The following is a 20,400-nucleotide window of genomic DNA, read 5'->3' on the forward strand; positions in this document are numbered from 1 at the left end:
CCATATACTGGACATAAAATCCATTTTTATGTCTTTCAATCAGCCCCAAGTACAGAGAAAATGCTGGCACCTACGGTAAGCTGAGATGCAGTGATACCTGAAGTGCTAAAGCTACAGTGTTAAACCATTAGGTGCATGGACAGAAAGTGACATAAACCAGCACTAGGTATTATCAACCTGATGAAAGACAAAATAAAAAAGCCAATATCAAGGATATTAAAATATCACCTTCAGGTCAGAGTCCTTGTCCTACTTTGAGGGCCTGACTCTTCTGGAACCAACCAAAGCAGGCCTCTGGGGAGATCCATTAAGACAGGGAATAAGACAATAGTCTTTAATTAGGTGATAGAATCTGGTTAGGACAATGATACTATTTCAAGGGCTCATGACATTCAGATTTCTAATCCAGAAAGTTTAATGTGTGTGGCAGAGGCACAGTACTTTATGGAGAGGTTTGTGTGTAGGAAAAGCTCTTTGGAAAGCATTCCAGGAATAGACAATGCACACACAACAGAGAAATTCCCACAGACTGCGGTGTCCCTCTCTGATGAGATCCCACAGCTGATCACTGGGGGGTGAGAATGTCTAGAGCTTTCTTCCCAAGCAGGTGACATCATGAGGTTAGTTATTTGAGATGGGGCCAGTTCCTCAGTCAAGAACTACTTCAAAACTGAGAAAAAAAATGAAAGGACTTGTACTCTTGGTACAATTATTCCTTTGATTAACATATAAATGCGGTTCTTGTTAACCAACATGTTTTCAACTAAGGTGTTGTTAGCAATAGTATGCTTTCACTTGTAGCACAAGTAATTAGATTCTGCATACATAGAAAATAGCTATACAATACACAATAGATTGTATAGCAATAGGCAAAGTATGCCATTATTGTCATATACTGCTACACTTTACACTGGAAAATATTAAATGCAGATCAAGCCTTTGAGCCTGTAAGCACAGTCCAAAGTCCTGTAAGCACACAGATATAAGAAACAATATTCCTCTGTATTCCTTTAATACAGAACGATGACTAACTTGCTTTCCTGCTTCCAGCCTCGTTGATCTCGTTCCTTCTTCCAGGAAATCACGGCATACATTTCCTATACTATCTTCAACACCCATTCACTGTCTCTGCCCTCTTAACATGTGTTTTTTTCTGCAGTGTTGTATCATCTATATGCTTTCCTGGACTTTCCAGTTTTCACTTCTCCATGTTAGATTTCGCTCTTTTGAGTAGGCCATTTTTTCACAAATATCTTTAAAATCTTATCTTACAATCAGTTTGCTTTATAGGCAAGAACTCAACAGTTTGTCCTATTGACAGAGAATCCAAGTGACATGTTCAAACCCCCTGCTTCTAGTTTCCACCCTTCTACAGAACTAGCTGGATATCTGAGGACTGGGCACACCCCACCTCTTAGCTGCATACTTGTTGGTTGGCACTGGTATTTACCCACCACTGGAAAACCCACTCCCCAGGCACAAATAGTTCAATAAAGGTGAGAAAGTATCAGATAAAAATAAGAAAGTATGCATCTCTTTCTTAGCATGGCATGACACCTGGCAAGAGTTAAAGACACAGTTACTAGCATTAACTCCTTCTGGCAACATACTACCAGTGGTTATGCAAGTAATCACCTGGTATTTGAGTCGAAGCACAGATGGCAAACAGCAACACCTCCACAAGCAGGTGTCAAAAGCCCCCCAAATCACATTAACTCGAGTATTAGAATCCTGACCTCGTCAGGCAGGAGAACAGTCTCAAGCAACCCTCACCAGTTCACGTCACAGAACTATAACGCACTGTGCTCAGTGCAAATGACTGAGAAAGGAAGACTGCAGCTGGAAGAAGATAATCTGCTGCAGGCTTGAATGACAATATGCAGCAAGAAGGGAAGGTGAAGTTCACAAGCTAGTAGCCTAGCTTGCTCCTGTAGCCATCATTTCCTCAGTTCTGTATGCAAGAGCAAATTAATGAAACAAAAATAAAGGTCTGTTAGTGGGTTAAGCTGGACAAGTCACAGCTGCAGAACTGATACCGCACTACACCATCTGTTGGGATATCTGGCACAGGCACCAAAACCTCATGCTATTTATCTTTGAGCTGTTCTAAGTCACTGTCATATATTTGTATTCCAAGGATTGTGCTGACTGCAGCTTGTATCTATTAAGCTAATACCTAACAATTCAACCTTAGACACTGATCAGAATCTTAAAAAAACTGAGCAGATCTGTTACCAAATCAGTGTCAACCAAATCAAATCTCAGGCCTCTGCTCAGTCTTTATAGTACTGGTCTGCTTTATATGCCAGTAGACTTGCACTGTTTACCTGGCTACGCTGGTGTTGCAATAATGATAGAGATGAGAGTACATGCATTTCAGCACAACCCGTACAAGTCCACTGGGAAACTCTGAATGATATCAGGCAGCTGCACTTCCTTTTAAATAAGCTGTTATTTATTCCAGGTATGATAAAGCTACCATATATAGCCAATCCCTATTGCAGCTGCAATGCATACAGGCCCTTTGAATGGTCTGCAAAAGGCACAGCCTGGGGATCTTGATCTGGTTCTACACAGGTCTAGTTTTCAAGGAGGCTAAGAAAATCCAGGACATGTACAAATCAAAACAAGCTACAAGTTGTTGCTGTGGGCCAGCTATCCCTGTGGAAGGAACAGAGACACATATAGTTGCCAACTTCTGCCCAGAAGCAAAGACCATTAGCCTAGTCTCCATACTATAAGCAGCAAAGTACAGCTTTGATCTAGTTACCCTCCTAATTTTAGCTTTTGGCCTTTCTCCACTCTGGGAAACAGTAAGGAACAGAAATGTTTTCCAAAGTAAATTGAAGTTCTTCACATAGTCCCAGTTCAAACAGCCAGCAAGAACTAATAGAAGTCCTGCAAAGTCTTGTGATACTTCACAGTTCTCCATACCTTTGAAGGTTGAGGGTGTGCAGCTTTCCAGAGGTAGCACGAGTTACGGGTAACCACTCCTTCCTCATGCAGGTCATGCTCTCTGATGACAGACAAGGCTTTACTCAGGAGTCCCCACGAGTTCAGGAAAGGCCTGCTTCCTACCTGCTGCTAGACCCAAGAGTTAATATGGAGAGGCATGCACTGACCATGTAATGCCTCCAGGTACATTATAAACTACAAGCTCATGGAAGCATCTCTGCATATTTATGGATAGAACTTAGACAAGCACAGTCACCTGAAAACATATATCCATTCCTGCTCAGATTTCAGAACAGCACGTTCATCACACTGCCAAAACCATCACACAATCCTAAACTACTAAGCTGTATGCTGAGTATGGAGTTGCCCCAGACCGCCTGTCATCCAGTGTCTATATACTCAGCTTTTTCAGCATAGGAATTTTGTTAGTTTTGTCTTCTTTTATTGTCATTTGCATTTTATTCAGATCATAAGGCCTTGCAATTGTATTCTTAATTCTGCCTGCTAAAGTTCAACAAATATCTCTTGTTGTATGCCAAGCACAAAGCAATAGACAAAATTACATTCCTGACTCGTGGCTGGCATTCACTGCCTTTCCAGTTATTTGCATTGTTGAGCTTTATGTAGATTATTTTCAGTTTGATAAAATATTTTTAAGTTTGGGTGAAGAGAAACAGTTTGGGTGATCATAAAACCTATCTATCATAAGTACCTATCTATGTTTATTCACAGTAAAATCTTTTTAGATCCATGCATCAAATATTTTGGATAGCAATTTTTCACATACACCACAAGTGACATCCCAGTCACTGGCCAAATACCCAGCCTTGTCACACTGACTTTAAGAGAGATAAAATCTTGCCCTAGCAGCTGCAATTGCCAGAAAACAGGATGTTCACTAATGGATATACGTACACAATATACAGCTACAAACCTGGCTACTTAAAATTTTAACCTCCCCTGCAAAATCTGAAAGTTTCTAAAGCTTTCCTCACCACCTTGAATGGAGACAATTACTACACCTAGAGGACCAGAAACATTGATTCTTTCTTTCAGATATTACAGGACTCCAACTCTTTGCTCACTCTTTAATGGCAAGACAGAGTAAGATACAATTTATGTTCACTGTTACGTTCTGCACCAACACACTGAACAACCTGTCCAGAAGAGCCTAAATGGCAGGATGTCCCAACAAACAACGAGGGAGAATTGAAAAGGGATACCATAACTGGGTAACTACCATTTCTGTTCTTTGAGGTAAGCAAGTCTACAGTAATGGTGGATTTCAGCATAACAGGGGAGAAACACCACCACAGTAACCTGCTAAGTTTACCAACTGATTACTTTCACTAAGGTGCACGTACAACAGAAGTCCATTTACAGTGTCATAACTTTTCCAAGAACAGAGTCCTGGTGCTGAAATAACTCTGGAGTAGCCCAGGGAAAGGGTTTGGAACAATAAAAACAACTAAAAAAATATTTCCTTTTCCAACCTACAAAGCGCTTCATTTTCTGGCTTGCCAAAGGCGCTACAATAATTGCATTGTAATTCTGAGAACTTCTCATAGCAACTTTCCATGAGAAGAAATGGAAAATCTGAGAAAAGTTGACAGTGAGGTAAAAGTAAAACACTATGACGTCTCCACAGAGGAAAACTGGATCTGGATGATTAAGCAATGAAGAAAATCAAAGATGTGGAGCATTATTCACTTGAATCACATTTGCCAGGCTGCTGTCTGCACAGCCCAAAGAACCCAGACACCAATATCAGGAAAAAAAAATGGGTGAGGAGACTCTCTGGCTAAAAACTCTGAACAGCAGCACTTTGTTAGAAAAAAAGCTGAAAATCTGGCAAATCTGTGTTCCAAAACGGGCCAAGTGTAAAAGATCCATTGCATTTTATTTTTGCCAAACACTGCTATTGAATGTTTTAGATCCCTTTGAGAGTTCAAGGCGTAAGGAAAAGAAATTCAACCAAGTTACCCATGACAAATAGTTTTAAAATATTTTTACAGCAATGGGCCAAATTTTACACAGTGTGTGTACAAGACAATGCAAATATTTTGGCTTGCTTTTGCCTATGCAGTAACACGGTGCTTGCAAGTTGAAGCTTGCACACACCCATCTGTAAGTACTAAGCCTGCTTTGATCATTACTTCTGCTCTTATACACTGCATAAGCCTATCTTGCAGAAGTAACCTGCACAAGTCTCTTACCAATCAGCAGTAAAAACAGAGAAGATGGAGATAAGGGAGAATGCTGCCCCAAAAGGTGCAGTTTAGGCAAGAAATAGAACTGTTTCAAACTGGGAATATGTCACTGTATCCCCATCTTTACATTGTGTATGCCTGGCATTAGAAATTGGCCTGAAAGCCAGCTTGATTGTCTGATTTAGCAATAAATCAAGGCAGGACACAACGTTTTCTTCTGAGTCATTAAGGGTTAGCTACTAGCTTAATAGCCTGCCAGATGCTCCCAGCTTGCCACAAAACCAGTTCTTTCCTACAAAGTATGATACAGACTAAAAATGGTCCCAAGATGACATTCATGTGCTTGCAGAAGATACGAAATTAGAAAAGCTGGTTTTCTCAGGTGGTCAGCTATATACCAAAGCATGCTGGAAACAGCACTTCGCTGACTGACAGGGTATGTCATTCCTTATGCCCTTTCAGTCCTTGCTGTTTAATCACTGGGCTTCAAATCACACGTACTAAAGCTCAGGTGAGTCACCAACATCAAGAAAAACAAGATTAAGCCTGTCATAGTCCATCTGCTCCATGCACACAAAACCAGTTGCATGGCTCCAGGACAGTGAAAGCCATCGAGTGTCATGGAAAGAAGCCAACTTCCTTTTTGCTGTATTCTCCATTTGCCATGGTCCCTTCAGAGCAAATTAACGTTAACTATTTTCTTGCCTTTTTCCCCTCACCTGAGCTATGTGCTGTTTTTTAGGAAAATCTCACCCCAACAATCTTTTCTACAAATAGAAGTTCACTTCAGTTTACACTTTCTAGGATGGTGTTGATACATCAAGAAAGTAGTGTGCTGCTTCATGTCTGGATGACACTATGCCAGCTATTAAAATAATAATACTTAAAACTCTTCTACCAACCATTGTGCTGAACTACTGTACAGCAGAAAATAAAGGCTTTCACATATCCGACCTAAGTAATTCAAGATTAAATGAATACTAGGTACTTCCCTTTCAAACTGGGAAAACTGATTTCTGATTCACAAATTGACCAAGGTTGTACCTCTACCTACAAAAACACGTATGTCCTCGTTCTCATTAAATTAAATACCTTCCAATTATGTAATACTAGGACCCCTTCCTCAATTAAACAAATCCAGCTTAGTTCTGGACAACTTTTTCCTTGCTCTAAACCTGCTATTTTGTTTGAAATCTTCAAGCAACTACATCCCCTCTTAGATGATATTTCCGAGTAAGTAACTCCATACACCTATTTTCTAATGAAGGCAACACTAGAGGAACATTAAAGCTGTATTTATGACACATTTCTATACCCTAACCATTTTTATGTCAGCAACCACAGCACAGCTTTTTATTATCCAACCAGTAAACAATTTAATTTCCTCCACAACCTTTTCTATATCACATTAGCCTATGTGGCACATTGCATCCTTGAGCTATTGCTGAAGCCCAAGCCTTCCATTTCCTGCAAATCAATGAAAGGGATATAAGGATATCAGACATGGTTTCAAACATAAATTTTCATATAAGGTTCCACTGATGATTGGCATTACCCCAGGAAAAATTGCTTGTTTAGGGAGCTCTAAACATAAAGGAAAGCACAGTTTCCATATGAATCCAAACTTTGTTAAACCATAAATAACCACGGTGGGTTTGAATTAATACCCGATTTCCTTTTGTGAGAAGAGGATTCTGTAGACACTATAAGTATCAGCCAAAATTTTCGAACAGGAGTACTAAAGACAGGGTCTTAAATTTATACCAAGCAGCTGATCATCTCAACTGTCATTTCACAGTTCGCTTTTAGGACCCCTATTTTCAGGCAGGCCTCAAGACTCACAAAATGTTTAGGATTTTAAACAGAAACAGTCTCCTACTCCATTCATGAGCTGTAAGAGATAACCAGTACTTCTGATCTCAAGGCATTCTCAGTGCTGTTTGAAAGTTCTGAACTTGCTTGTATGTCAGCACCTTCTGGATCTGGTAAAGGAAGTGAACTGAAGCTGTTCAGCTTCTGAAACACTAAGGTCCTCATCTTTCCAAACACTTGCTATACCTTTACAACAAGAAAGGGTCATCAGCTCCCATGTTAAAAGAAAACAGAAATTACTTCACTATATGAAAAAGCCCACACTTTTAAGACTGTTTATAAGTAGGTAACTCACTTTAAGCTAGAAGCCTTTTATAACTGATTGCACATACATACAATCTTGTTTTACTACTTAATTTCCCAGGAAGCAAGCAGAAACTTTTAATATCCAGGATGTTTGAAGACTGGTATTCTCTCAGACAGGAACTCTATGAAACCAGTTTTACCGTTCTGTCTTTTCAAAGGTAAGTATGTGTGGGGTGTTGTCTGATGTTCTTGTTAGGAGAACACAGGGAAGGAGGTATATTTATGTGTCTACAGCATGAAATTCCAGAGTCTGGCAGAATATTTCACATGTGTTAAACTGACAGAGAAAATTGCATGCTGCTTAAATTTCACTCAAATGAAGAGACTGGATATTAATCACTTTAAATTGGTGCTTGCTAGAAAAGGACATAAGCTGGCAAACAGGCCACTGACCGCATTGGTTAGCAAGCTTTCCTCTTAACCTGACCTGGAATTAAGTGAATAGGTTTATTATCATTTTAGTTGTGTTCTAAATTGGGCTTCTTCTCAACTTAAGCCTCCCCCGATGAATCCCACACAGAACCACACACGAGTACAGATACATTCCTTTGACTTCTTGTCCCCCAACACTGCAATTTGCCTTATGAGTCAGTTCTAGCTGGAGAAGAAACACTTGTAACAAGTGAATCACAGAATTATAGAATCATTTAGGTTGGAAAAGATCTTTGAGATCAACAAGTCCAATCATTAACCCAGCACTGCCAAGTCCATCACTAAACCATGTCCCTAATGCACCTACACACTTTTTAACACCTCTAGGGATGGCAATTCCACCATTTTCCTAGGAAGCCTGTTCCAATGCCTGACCATCCTTTCAGTGAAGAAAGTTTTCCCAATATCCAAATTAAACCTCCCTTGGCACAACCTGAGGCTGTTTCCTCTTGTCCTGTCACTTGTTCCCTGGGAGCAGAGCCCGACCCCCGCCCCCCCCCGCCTGCAGCCCCTGTCAGGCAGCCATAGGGAGCCATACGGGCCCCCCTGAGCCTCCCCCTCCCCAGGCTGATCCCCCCCAGCTCCCTCAGCCGCCCCTGACAGCACTTGTGCTCTGGACCCTTCCCCAGCCCCGTTCCCGTCTCCGGACACGCTCCAGCCCCTCCATGTCCCTCTGGCCGTGAGGGGCCCAACCCTGAGCCCAGGAGTCAGGGGCGGCCGCACCGGTGCCGAGCGCAGGGGGACGGTCACTGCCCCGGCCCTGCTGGCCACACTGCCTGGGACACGAGCCAGGCCACTGCTGGCCGCCTTGGCCACCTGGGCACACGGGGGGCTCCGGCCCAGCCAGCCCCCCCAGGCCCTGTCCCGCCGGGCCCTTCCCAGCCCCCTGCCCCAGCCTGTAGCGCTGCCGGGGGCTGCTGTGCCCCACGGGCAGGGCCCAGCGCTGAGCCCTGCCGACCCTCACCCGCTGGCCTTGGCCCCTCGGCCCGGCCTGCCCAGCTCCCCGCCCCCCAGCAGATCAACACTCTCCCCCAGCTTGGTGTCATCTGCAAAATTCCTGAGGGTGCACTCGATTCCCTTGTCCAGATTGTAAATAAAGATATTAAAAAGAACTTGCCCCGGCACTGAGCCCTGGGGAACACCATGTGTGACTGGCCACCAGCTAGATGTAACTCCATTTACTACCACTCTTCAGGCTCAGCCATCCAGCCAGCTTTTTACCCATCAGAAGTGTTTTAGAGAAGGTGTACAGTGAACTCCTCCATGGGCAAGCTTGGGAAGGAAGGCAACCTGGCAGAAAGAAGCTTCACTGGCCAGATGCTTTTATGGTCCCACCTGCACTGCCACTTTCATTGCATTTTGTTTGCTGTAACGTTCATTATTTCAAGTTGGAAGGATAATACCTAAGATGTTCTTGTAGGTCTCTTATATCCAGGAAGCTTTGCTCCAGTTTATATGCTACCCTTTTGGCAGCAGACCGACAAAAGCCAGATTAGAGGAAGCAGGAAAGATACAGATATGGGAACTGAGGTACTTTGTAATTTTGGGAAGAATGGAGATGTAATAAATAAGAAACAAAGCAGCAGAAAAATGGGAGACGCTAGACCAAAAGTTTAAGTAAAGCAATTATGTGAAAAGGCAGAGCAGATAAGTCATATCACAGCTGTTGCACCTCCCTTCCACCTCCACAGTCTTAAGACCTGAAGAGTAATGTTCTCTCTTGATCTTTCTAATTTCAGCTGATCCTTTATTGTACCATGTAGAGTAGAACAGTTTCAATGGGAAGGCACAAGAACCCTCCTACCACCAAACAGCTCAACACATAAGCTATGAGGAGTAAGAAAACTCTTCCAAAAATTGGAATCATGGGGTTTAAGCCTCATGTGGAGGAAAGAAATGAGAGGTGTCCTGGGTCCTGACTGGGTGTTCTAACTATGGAGCTATTGTACAGAAAGTGAAACCACCATCACCTGACGGGTCTTTCACTGTATGCAAAGCCCAAATCTATAAAAATATCGGCAAGACAAAGCACCTCGGGTAAGATGAACAGAAAAAGGTCTAATTTACAAATTCCACTATATACTGAGGAACGAAGGAACTAACCAAGCAACCCCAGCTGCACAGTAAATGAGCAGAAGTTCTGAGGATTTATATCTTGGACTTGGGTATTTATTCCTAAGACTGCTCTGCATATAGCACTTGACATCCACACTCCTAACTCCTCAGCTTTTCTCCAGGGATCACTGTGCCTCCCTGAATTGCCGTAATGCAACAGCAAACACAAAGAATACAACACTCAGATCCTGTGACGGTAGAGGCACACAAATTATATAGAAAGGTCTGAGGGCTCTGAGAGCATTATTAACCTTCATAAAACAGTTCTACATAATACCAGGAAAATTAATGAACTGAACTGGTAAAACCAGCATCAAACAGGGCTCCAGGTACAAGGTCTGAAACACTGACATTCAAGATCAACTCCATTTAATATGAAAACAGGATTGAGTTCTGAAAACTCATATTACTTGACAGAATCAAACAATAACTAATTCCCCATAGCTCATAATCCTGCAAAAAAAAATTTATACTACCGCTATGAGCTTTTGAGCTGTAGCTATTGTACATACATGGGACAGAATTCTAGGAAGGGCTGAACAGCTTTAGGTTGTGTTGTCTTCAGATGAGTCATTAAATTACACTCTGTTATACTGTATATGACATTTGTTATACTGACATATAATTAAAACCCTTTCATAATTCAATATCATAATACATAAGAAAAACAAGTGAACTTAGAATTGTATACTTGGTATTGTCAGAGTTTGGTAGAAGATTATGCTATAAAATTAGCTTTCCATTAAAGGATGTTGCTGAAATTTCTTTAAAGACAACTGTAAGAACTACAAGCTGACCCCCGTTATAGACCATGTTGAAATAGACTTTTTCTGAATGTTTTCTTGTGATGCTCAAATATTCCTACGTAAAGAAGCCAGACTTTGTTTTTAATTGGTAGAACACAGATGATAGTTCCAGTCCCTGCAGATACAAAGAGCCCTTCTGACTATACCATGAATGACAGCATGTTCCCAACCCCAAATAATAGAAGTGACTCTGTACCTGGATGTGGAGCTGCCTCTTCCCAGAACTACTTATTTCTGTTTCTTCAGTAGCCCTTCTTACAGCACTTTGTTGGCACTCCTGTGCAGAGGAAGGAAGGAAAAAAAATAAAAAATACAGATATATATATATATATTTGACCTTTAGGGAACAAGGAGTCACCAGTACTATTGCTTTCAGTTTGCCCACCCACGGGAAAACAAAAAAAGCTTTCTTGAGTTACATAAAAACTACGTGTACAAAACAGGGTTAAAGGAACATCTCTGCAGTTACAAAGTCAAGCTCTCAAACATTAAGAATCACCAGAATTAAGATTATTTGTGTGACAATAAAGCAGTCTCCTTATGTATTCAAGTACAGTCTTTAATTATATAACATAAAGGGCTTTTCACAAGTTCCATGCTTCACTCAACACAGGAACGGATAATACTCACTTAATACTTGGCTTCATCACTATTGTTCAGGGTACAAAGAAGAGGGAAGAAGCAACTGCATTAGGCACCGAAATGAGTTTATAGCCTTGTGCGCTAGGGAGAACTGAGGGCGTGCTGGTAAGGAAGAACAACGCAGCCCATGCTCCCTTGCCACAGCCAGCCATTGCATAAGCTGTGGCTTCGTCTGGGTACCACTGTGGATTTCCAGGAGAAGAGAAGTTTCTGCTGTTTATAGCTCTGGCAAGTCACAGAAACTCACTTCTTCACTGGTGCATGTACTCTTTTGCATGCCTTAGAGGTTAACTAGTCCTCCTCTTACTTTCTTATCCCTCCACCCTTCCTATATCCCATCTGTCCTCTACCTGTAGTCAGCTGGAGATCTGTAATAGCTGAACTGTAGTCAGTCAGTGCTGCCCACTGTCTCCTAATCATCAGACACCAAACCACGCAAACCAAAGGGCATCAGGAGTATGTAAATGTGAAGTTCCCACTCAAAATTTGAAAAGAAGGCAACAAGTGGCAGAATGCCTTCAGATCTAAGAGTACATACCCCTTCTCACTTCAATGCAAAGTCTTAAAACTTTGGAAATAATTACAAACATTCAGGTTTACCATGAGTGACATCTCTGGAGGAACTGGTCATAAGTTAGGTTTTGCTATCTTTGTGAGAGATGAATTCAGTGGGTGAAGTTTCTTTATCATCTGACCAAAGAAGAAAGTCTCAGTGTCTGGTCTATCATGGAAAATTACTTCTATGAGCATCTGAATGAGGGTGAAGGTCATACATTTGTGTTCCCATCCTCCAGGCTTGTACTGTGTAGATGTCTCCCTTGGTTTGTTTGTGCAGTATGATTGTTTACAACATCAAACATAAAGACCTTAAAATAATATTTTAATTGCAAGCATCATCAAGCTCCAACTTCTCTAAAGTCCCATTTATTTCTGCAGGATGAATTGCTGTTAGCGCAGTAGAGACCTCACTGACTTTAGCCAAATTCAGCCTCAACATGAGATAGAGGAGCAAATCTATCTCCCCAGAGAAAGTAACAGCATACATAAAAGGGAAAGGAAGTGAAAGAAACTGAAAGAGTAAAGATGAAAACCAGGAAACACAATTAAGACTGAGCTTAGTCATTACAGGGTGGTCAGAGCTGCTACTTGTCTCTATTTGAAGAACACTGAATCTCTTCTCAGTCTTCAGTGATTATCTGAAACTTGTAGCAGTAAAAGCTCAAATCACAGTGACAGGGAGTGTGGGATATGCTAGCACAGGTGGATCCCAAGTCTGGTAGCTGATTTCCTATTGCACTCCTATCACAAGGAAAGGCAAAATAAGTATTTAGTACAAGCAGGTTTTCCTCATTCCCTGTATTCTTCATGTACAACTACACCCAGGAAGCAGCTGATACTTATTTGTTGTGATCCTACAACAATTTTTCACCATAGGCTTTTTATATCTAAATAGCTCCATACCATTCATAAAGCGAGGAGACGCAGTGCTGAGCTGTCTGTAAATAGCTGCCCACCTCCTCTGCTCCTTCCACCTTAGACTGCAGTGTGCGCCAGATTGGCAACAAATGGAGCTCTGGGATAAACTGATTGCAAACACATCTTTGATACGTTATTGGATTGTTAAAGCTTAGTCTTTTGCTAATTCAGAAACACAAATAACTAATTGTACCGTGTCTAGCTCAGATTACAGCTGAGGATGGATCTTGTGGGTAACTGGGAAAGAACACGCCTGTGCTTTTATTGTGGGAAGCGTTCCCTAAGCATAATACCATTGGAGATGGCTGAAGGGGATTGTATCTGGCTGGGGAGGAAATTACAACCATAATAATTAGCATCAAATTAGCTGCTGTCTCATCTCGAGCCAGGCAAGCCCATCACATTCCTTTTACCAGCTGCCCTCTGGTGGAAGAACGTTCTGCAGAACAGCTCCAGGCAGGAAAGCAATGGTGCTGTGCACAGGCCAGGTGAAGGCCACAGGTGGCTTCCACATTTCTGCTTCATTTCACCGGAAAGTAGTTATGGGTGGGCCATTTGTGAGTTAAGCCAGAAGGGACCAAATTAGGAGGAACAAACCCTAAGAAAATGCCCCCTGCCCAGGGGCAGGAGAGCTTTGCTAGGCCAAGCTAGAGTGGTTGACATTCCTTTAGCATAGCACCTCTTTTTATGTGGTCGCCTAGTTTCTGACAAGTGGGTATACAGCACTTGCTCTATTTATGTGTAAGACTTCTCAAACTTTGATCAGAATCACGTCTACAAAGCTTTAAAGGTCTCCATGTTAATCAGAAAGGGGCTCTCTAGTTGCAATTATTTTATTATAACAAATACTATAATACTTACGATGAATTCTTCTTACTGCCTTGTCTCTGAGTTTGGCTACATGCTGGTACTATTTCATCTTCACAGAAACCAATGAAATCTCTAATCGGGCAGCTCCATGCTTGGTGCTCCAAGCTTGAGTCACTCACCAGCCCATCACCATCCTCTCCACACAGATGATGGTTGTGGGGTCATGTCTCAGGAAGAGCACAGAAGCTCAATCCAGAGCAGATAAATTGACAAAAATCAGGATGGAAACCCTGCCCAGGGGGATGCCAGGTCTGCAGGCAAGAGGCACAGCCACACAAGGCAAAGGGATCTGTGTTCAGAATAAAGCGAGAGTGGTAACCAAGCAATAGGTTCAAACTTAGCACAGAAACGCTTGAGGTGAGACATCAGGAAAAATTTCCAAGCCATAAGGTCAATTAGACCATGGAATAATCTTTAGGCAGTAGCAGAATCACCATTGCTGGAGTGGTTCGTGCATGGTCTAGACAAGTCACTTGGGATTTTTGAAGGGAATGGCTTGGCACTGGCAGAGGAGCTGGGCTGGATGGGGCAAAAGGTCATTTTCCATCCCTGCATTTTATGGTTCTACAAATTTTTGCTCCAATAGAAACTGGAGAGAGAAAACAAAACAAACAAACAAAAAAAGCTAAGTCCAAGCGAGAGAGAGGAAAAAAACCAGCAGCCAGGGTACGGCTCAAGTGGCACTCAGCATGACAGGAGGAATCACAGAGTCACTGCAGTGGGAAGGGGTCCTTGAGTCTTGCCCCCTGCTCCAAGCAGGGCTGGCTGGAGCAGGCTGCCCAGCACCACATCCCAATGGAACCAGCACCCTCCCAGGGCGCACCCAGGCAGAGCAGCCCTTTGGCAGAGTCAGCCCTGCTCACCTACGTCCCTAGAGGCCCACACCGTGCACGCGCTCCCCCTCTAGAGAAGCACCCAAGAGGCTGGTGGGAATTAGGTACCTTCCTTTTGCTGCTGCAAAACAGAGGGAAAAAATGTGTCATTTTCTGATGGCCTGTCTCGGCGTGTGGCTTCGGTCTTGGTTCTTTAATGGTTGTAGGTGGGAGAGCATCTAAGCCTCTGGGTGCCGGCATGTCTTGGGGTTCTCAGTAAGGAGCTGTCACCTTAATGTCCTACCACAGTGCCAGAGGTGCTGTGCTCCTGGAGAAACCGCTAGGGCTGAGACCTGGACCAGGTTTTAGTGCCTGTGGCCCCATTGACTTTGCAGCAGCAAGGGAAGAGGCTTGGGCCAGACTTTCATCCACAGCATGAGATCTGTGCCTGTCAAAATGATCCCACATGCAGTCTTCTTCCTGCTTAGCCAAGCCACAGGCTGTTTGAGAAATACGGTATGCCTTCCACCTTACGTGCATTTTAGAAATGAGGAGTTACATTGTACATGGTTACTGGGGGACAGAAGGACTGCCAGAATAAAGAGGCAGGTGAGTGTTTAGTTTTTGAGACAGAGAGCCTGGTTTGCACTGGTGCCACCAGTCACCAGCAGCACCACAGCTCCTGTCCTGGGTCCTGGTGGTGCCATGTCCCCCTTCACCAGCACAAAGCCCTGAACTGTTCTGGGAATAGTGTCCTACACCCACTTACATATCTACACCAAAAAGATATAAAAGTAGCATTGCATCTCCTCCTTTTATGAATGGTATGGAGCCACTTTAGCATATAGATATAAAAAGCTTACGGTGAAAAACTACTGTAGGATCACAAGTCAAAAAGTAACAGAGTCCCCATGTGTTCCCACAGTCCCATACAACCAGACAGGCAGAACCGCATGAAGCTGAGAGGTCAGGCAGCACTTGGGCAGTGGGAGAGGGAGTGCAAGATATGGGTTGCAGTAATCTCTGTATTCCTGGCCACTCTCCAGTCACTTCCTACCACACGCATTTATGTACATGATTAGAGTTCTTGCAGCCTTTGAATGCAGGCCAGATAATGAGTTCAAAACCTTCATTAAAGCATAATCTCTTCCTTGACTCCCCCAGTCACACACACACACATCCCTGGGCTACCTGATTGCCCTTCCTGCCCAGACGGAGTTAATAACACTCTCCCAGAGCCGATTCCTCTTGCTAGGAACCGCTTGTGTCACATGTGTTCAGGATCAATAGGGACACTCTCTGCACTTGGCCTAATTAGCTGTAATGGAGGGGGAAAGCAAAATCCAAACCATGTGCTTGACCTGTCCTCTGATTTTAATATGAGCAGTTTCACACTAAACCGGCTGGCACCTCTGCCAAAAAGTGTTGGTGCTTAAGAGCCTCTGGATCTTTAACAGTTCCCTGGATCCTTCCACACACACCCTTCCCAAACACACGAAGCCTGGCTGGGGGCGTGGGTAGGGATTTGTTTTCCTTCCCAATGGTTTTACAGGGCTGTCTTTCTTTGCTTCCCTGCATTTGGAGGCACTAACCATCCCTGGAGTTGTGAGGGGCTTGGGAGCTTCAATGAGAGAGATTTATTGTAGAGATAAAAGAATCCTGTTGGACATCACAGACCGATGATTTTCAGCAGTATTTCTTCATGATATAAGTTGTACTGGAATATGTTTCACTGAGAATGGATTCCTAGTACATTACTTTCGTAAAGGATTTTAGTAAATCTCTCTTGAGATTTCAAACACACATGGAAGTTTATCAGTAAAGCATATCCTGTACTTGTCTGCCATGCCTTCTGACTAGAGGTGGGATGAGGATGCTCACATTTGGTTATGCCAAGAATTTTACAACTACATTATGAAGTGATAAAGACATTTAATGGTTTGTATTATTTCAGTTTTTCATGCTGTATTATATGAAAATGTTTCAAGTAAGCTGTCCCTGGGCAATGACACAACAATTTTTAAATCTACACACATAATTCTGTAATATAGCAACAAAATTCCCTGCTACATAGAGCCTTTAGACAACAAACACGGCAACAGTACTGAGAAAGGAAAGCATATTTTTCACCACATGTTTTCAGCAGAACCAAAGGGCATGACTCAGTTTCCCTTCAGTCCTCACAAGCACAAAGGACACTGGCTTGCAGTTTCAGCAATAAAATGGACTCAAGTCCCACACTCACAGCACCACCACAATGAGCCCTTCATTAGCCAGTACTTCCCGTCAGACTGTTAAAGGGGACACAGGTTTACCAAACAGCTAATCCTTGATAATGAAAGGTTTCCAACAAAGCCCTCTTTCCAGGGAGTCTGGGCACTCTCACATTAGCAAGAAGTGAATAGACAAAGTGGTTCAGGAAATGTGCCAAACAGTAGCTCATGCACTCAAACACAAAGACCTGTAGTCTTCAGGGAGCTAAATTAAAAAATACAGTGGTGTTTCAAGTTGTTTCTCATCATCATAGTTACTTTCTTTCATATGATTTTATGAATAGTCTTCAAACTATAAAATATATATACATTTCTCTCATAAATTTCACTTGCGAATATAAATCAGTTTCTGCACTGCCTTATCCCATTCTCCATGTGAGACGGAGGTTGCCCCTCTTTGCTGTGGGCCTCTTCTGGACAGATGCCACTTTTCTTACTGTCAGTCCCTAAGCAACTGTAACACCACTGACTGCTACCCCTTCATTTCCTCAGGGTTTTGTTTTATTTTGGTATTTAACAGGCCAACAATTGGATCTTTCCCTTTTGGGGTCTATTTTAAGAAGGCTTTGTTTAATCAGATGCAATTAAGCATTTAGGATCCAAGATAAGTATTATCCCTTTAGAACTGTAAAGGCAACGCATATTATTTGGATTTGAGTAAAGAATGTCAGGATTAACATCAAAACATGAAATATAAGGGTTATGGAAACAGCTTTTATTTCTGACAGAAGGACATGGCAAAACAAACCCAGGGTGGCTGAAGAACCAGTTCATGAGGACAGAGAAGCTGTACAGTGGACAGGCTTGAGTATGGAAGCACAAGGTGTAGATAACCCTCAGCGCACAGCAGAGCTCTGGGAGGGACCACGCCACCCTTGTTCACCTTCCCTGCAGCTGGCAAAGGGGAAGACAACACAGCACGTGTGTGTTCTAACTTCTCGTAGAAGAGAGCAACACACTTCAGTGTACATGAAGCAGCTCTGGCTATTCTTGACTTACCCTTCTATCCCTTTACTTTTTCTCTCCAGGGGAATATGAAGGTACTGTGGACTTCACTGGGAGCACCTGTCCCTCAGTCTCGTGTGTATGGTGGGGCAGAGAAAGGGAGCTTGTTGGGAGGAAGGTAACAGGTATAACCCAGCATTGAAAACCCTTGAGACAGAACTAGCCTGACACCTGATGGTTCAAGTTCAAGTCTGAGGACAATTGTGCTACTCATGCTGGTTTGTAGACAGATAATTCCACTCCCTATGGCAGTCATTTTAAAGAAATCGCTTTTATGTCGACACCCGTTTGGATGTAATCAGTTTATATTCCAGCAGAGCTATCCAGGTCACAAATTCAGCCCTGGAAGCCACTGGCTGTACCGCCGAAGCGATTCCCTCCGCGCCGGGCCGCCCCGGTGCCGGCAGCCAGCAGAGGGCAAGCTGCCACCGCGCCACCCAGCCCGGGGACCCCGCTGCGGGCCACCGCCTCCCGCCCCACACCCCCCACTCTTCAAACTCTAGTAAGCAAATACAGCTTGGAACTGAGCTGGGGCTGCAGAATGGCAGTGACTCGCCAGTGTCACTGGCGTGGGGAGAGAAAGATGAACCTTTCTCAAGAATCAAGAGTCCCTGCAAATCAGGCTCCTGAAATGACCCCATTGAGTCTATTACCTTTCTGAAAAACATTCTTAGGAGATAAGGTTTGCAACCTTCTCATTTTGTATTTCACTAAACTAAGCCACGAAGACTTGCAGTGGAAGGGTAACAATGAGATCTGCTTGAAGCTATAGGTACTGAAGATCTGAGATCTCTATATGATGCACAAGCAGTTTTCGTGCCGAGCCACCAACCCTAATGTGGTGCTGCTGCTGAAGTGAGGCTTTGCCAGGAATCACAGCTACTTTGCCAAGAAAGCTTCAGCTTGTGCAGGAAGGTCACTCCTGTAACATTCTGCCTTTGTAGCAGTCTGTTGACCTGTAGGCTGAATCTGACCCATCACCTTGCTGACCATTTCCTAGCACAGCGGTAGGTGTGCATGCAGCTTTCAGCTTGCTGCTCTGTCCCCACAGTGAGAGGGGACTGCCATCTCTTGTCAACAGAGAACTGCCAGGAGAGTGCCCCACAACAGCATCCAACCTGCCACTTCCAAGGTGCTCAGAGGCTCCAACTGTTTCATACCATGTCCATCACTGACAGTTAGGGCTGACCTTAGCACCAACCACACAGGTATGCCTGCTTCCCCTCTGGCTTGCACATTTTTTCCCCAGAGCCCTAACAACTCCTCCAGTGAGTCTCAAACTCAGCTGAAGTGCAGAGGAGCAGCTGAATTCTTCCTTTGTGGCCTCCTTCTGCAAAATGCCTGGGACTTGTATGCTGAAAACCAGCCAGCACTTTTCAGCTTCACATCCCCCCCATGTCCCTTCACTCCCACCCATGAAGCAGACCAGAATTTTGCAATTAGCTAAAATGTCTCTACTCATGACAGTTGTACAAAATTGCATTAGTGTTTTGACTAAGCTTGGTACAGCACCTAGTAAAATGAGTAGCTCAGGCTGGTTCAGAACAGCCCACATCCAACCAAGATGAATGTGTCATTGCCCTAAAAGTCCAAGGCAAATAAACAAGACTTGGGTCTCAATTCCTCTACAAGATTCTCTACATGGGGGGGGGGGGGGGGGGAGCATATAAATCACTTTGAAGATCTAGGGACTATGTTTGGGCGAAGAATGTAAAATAAGGCTTATGCTCAGAGCAGAATAATTTCCACAGTCTTTAAAGCTATGTGAGGTTGAACATTTGCCATATTGGAGTCCTCTCCTTCTTGTTTATTTGTCACAGTAAACCAATTGAACCAAAGAAATTATATCATTTTCTCTTTTGGACTAAATGAATGAATAATCCTCATTTGCATTTGGCAGGCTAGCAGACTATTCTCCAGTCTTGACAGATATTGCATATAATGGTCTCTTTTTTTGTTCAGCTCTACTGTCCAAATGTTGAAGGAGTCTTTCCACATTATACTCTGTTACTAAAAGACAGAAGCTAAATTGTAACAGAGGTTTTGCATCTATGCAGCATCCCTGTGCTCTGCTAAACAACAGCTTGTTCCCCAAGAGGCAGAACTGATGAAGCCTGGTTTCCTACAGATTTTTGTCCTCTAATATACCCTCTCCACTCACCGCATTAGCTCTGTTCCCACCAGCTCCTCACACATTGCCCTATCAATACATAAATGCTGACTGGCCGGGTGGGGCTTGCCAGTAAAAGCACACATTAGAAGAGTTCCCTCAGTAAAAGCACTAATTTGGACATTCCTCCTTTACTCAAGTGCCAGTGGTCTTGAAAATTTCAGGAAGCTTTGATACTTCTACCTCTTTTAAATTTGGTTAAAAACTGTCAGTATTTTCAAAAGGTACTTGCAGTGAGACAGACATAGATTTCTCAATTGCCTCATTCCCTTAGGAATTAAGCTAAAAACTTACTATAAAAGTGATTCTTCAAGTTCTTTAGGACTGTAAAGATGGTCCTTTGCCATTTCAGAAGTTAGTGTTCACTCTGATACTGGGTACAATTGCATCCCCTCATTGCCCGTTCTGGGATAGTTAGGACTCCCAGTAACACACTCCTTTCGCAGATAATGATGA

The 20,400-nt window shown here is 43.2% G+C and overlaps 1 protein-coding gene across 2 annotated transcripts in view; it reads right to left on the reverse strand.

Annotated features, from left to right (window-relative positions):
• Nucleotides 1–20,400, reverse strand: part of ARHGEF4 (Rho guanine nucleotide exchange factor 4) — a 228,568-nt gene that overhangs the window by 186,481 nt on the left and 21,687 nt on the right. For both annotated transcript variants that reach the window (XM_027779548.2, XM_027779546.2), the window contains exon 3: nucleotides 10,893–10,973. In XM_027779548.2, the coding sequence (XP_027635349.2) occupies nucleotides 10,893–10,973 (81 nt within the window). The remainder of the gene's footprint in view (nucleotides 1–10,892; nucleotides 10,974–20,400) is intronic.

This window comes from Falco peregrinus, chromosome 12, assembly GCF_023634155.1.
Source record: "Falco peregrinus isolate bFalPer1 chromosome 12, bFalPer1.pri, whole genome shotgun sequence".
NCBI lineage: Eukaryota > Metazoa > Chordata > Aves > Falconiformes > Falconidae > Falco > Falco peregrinus.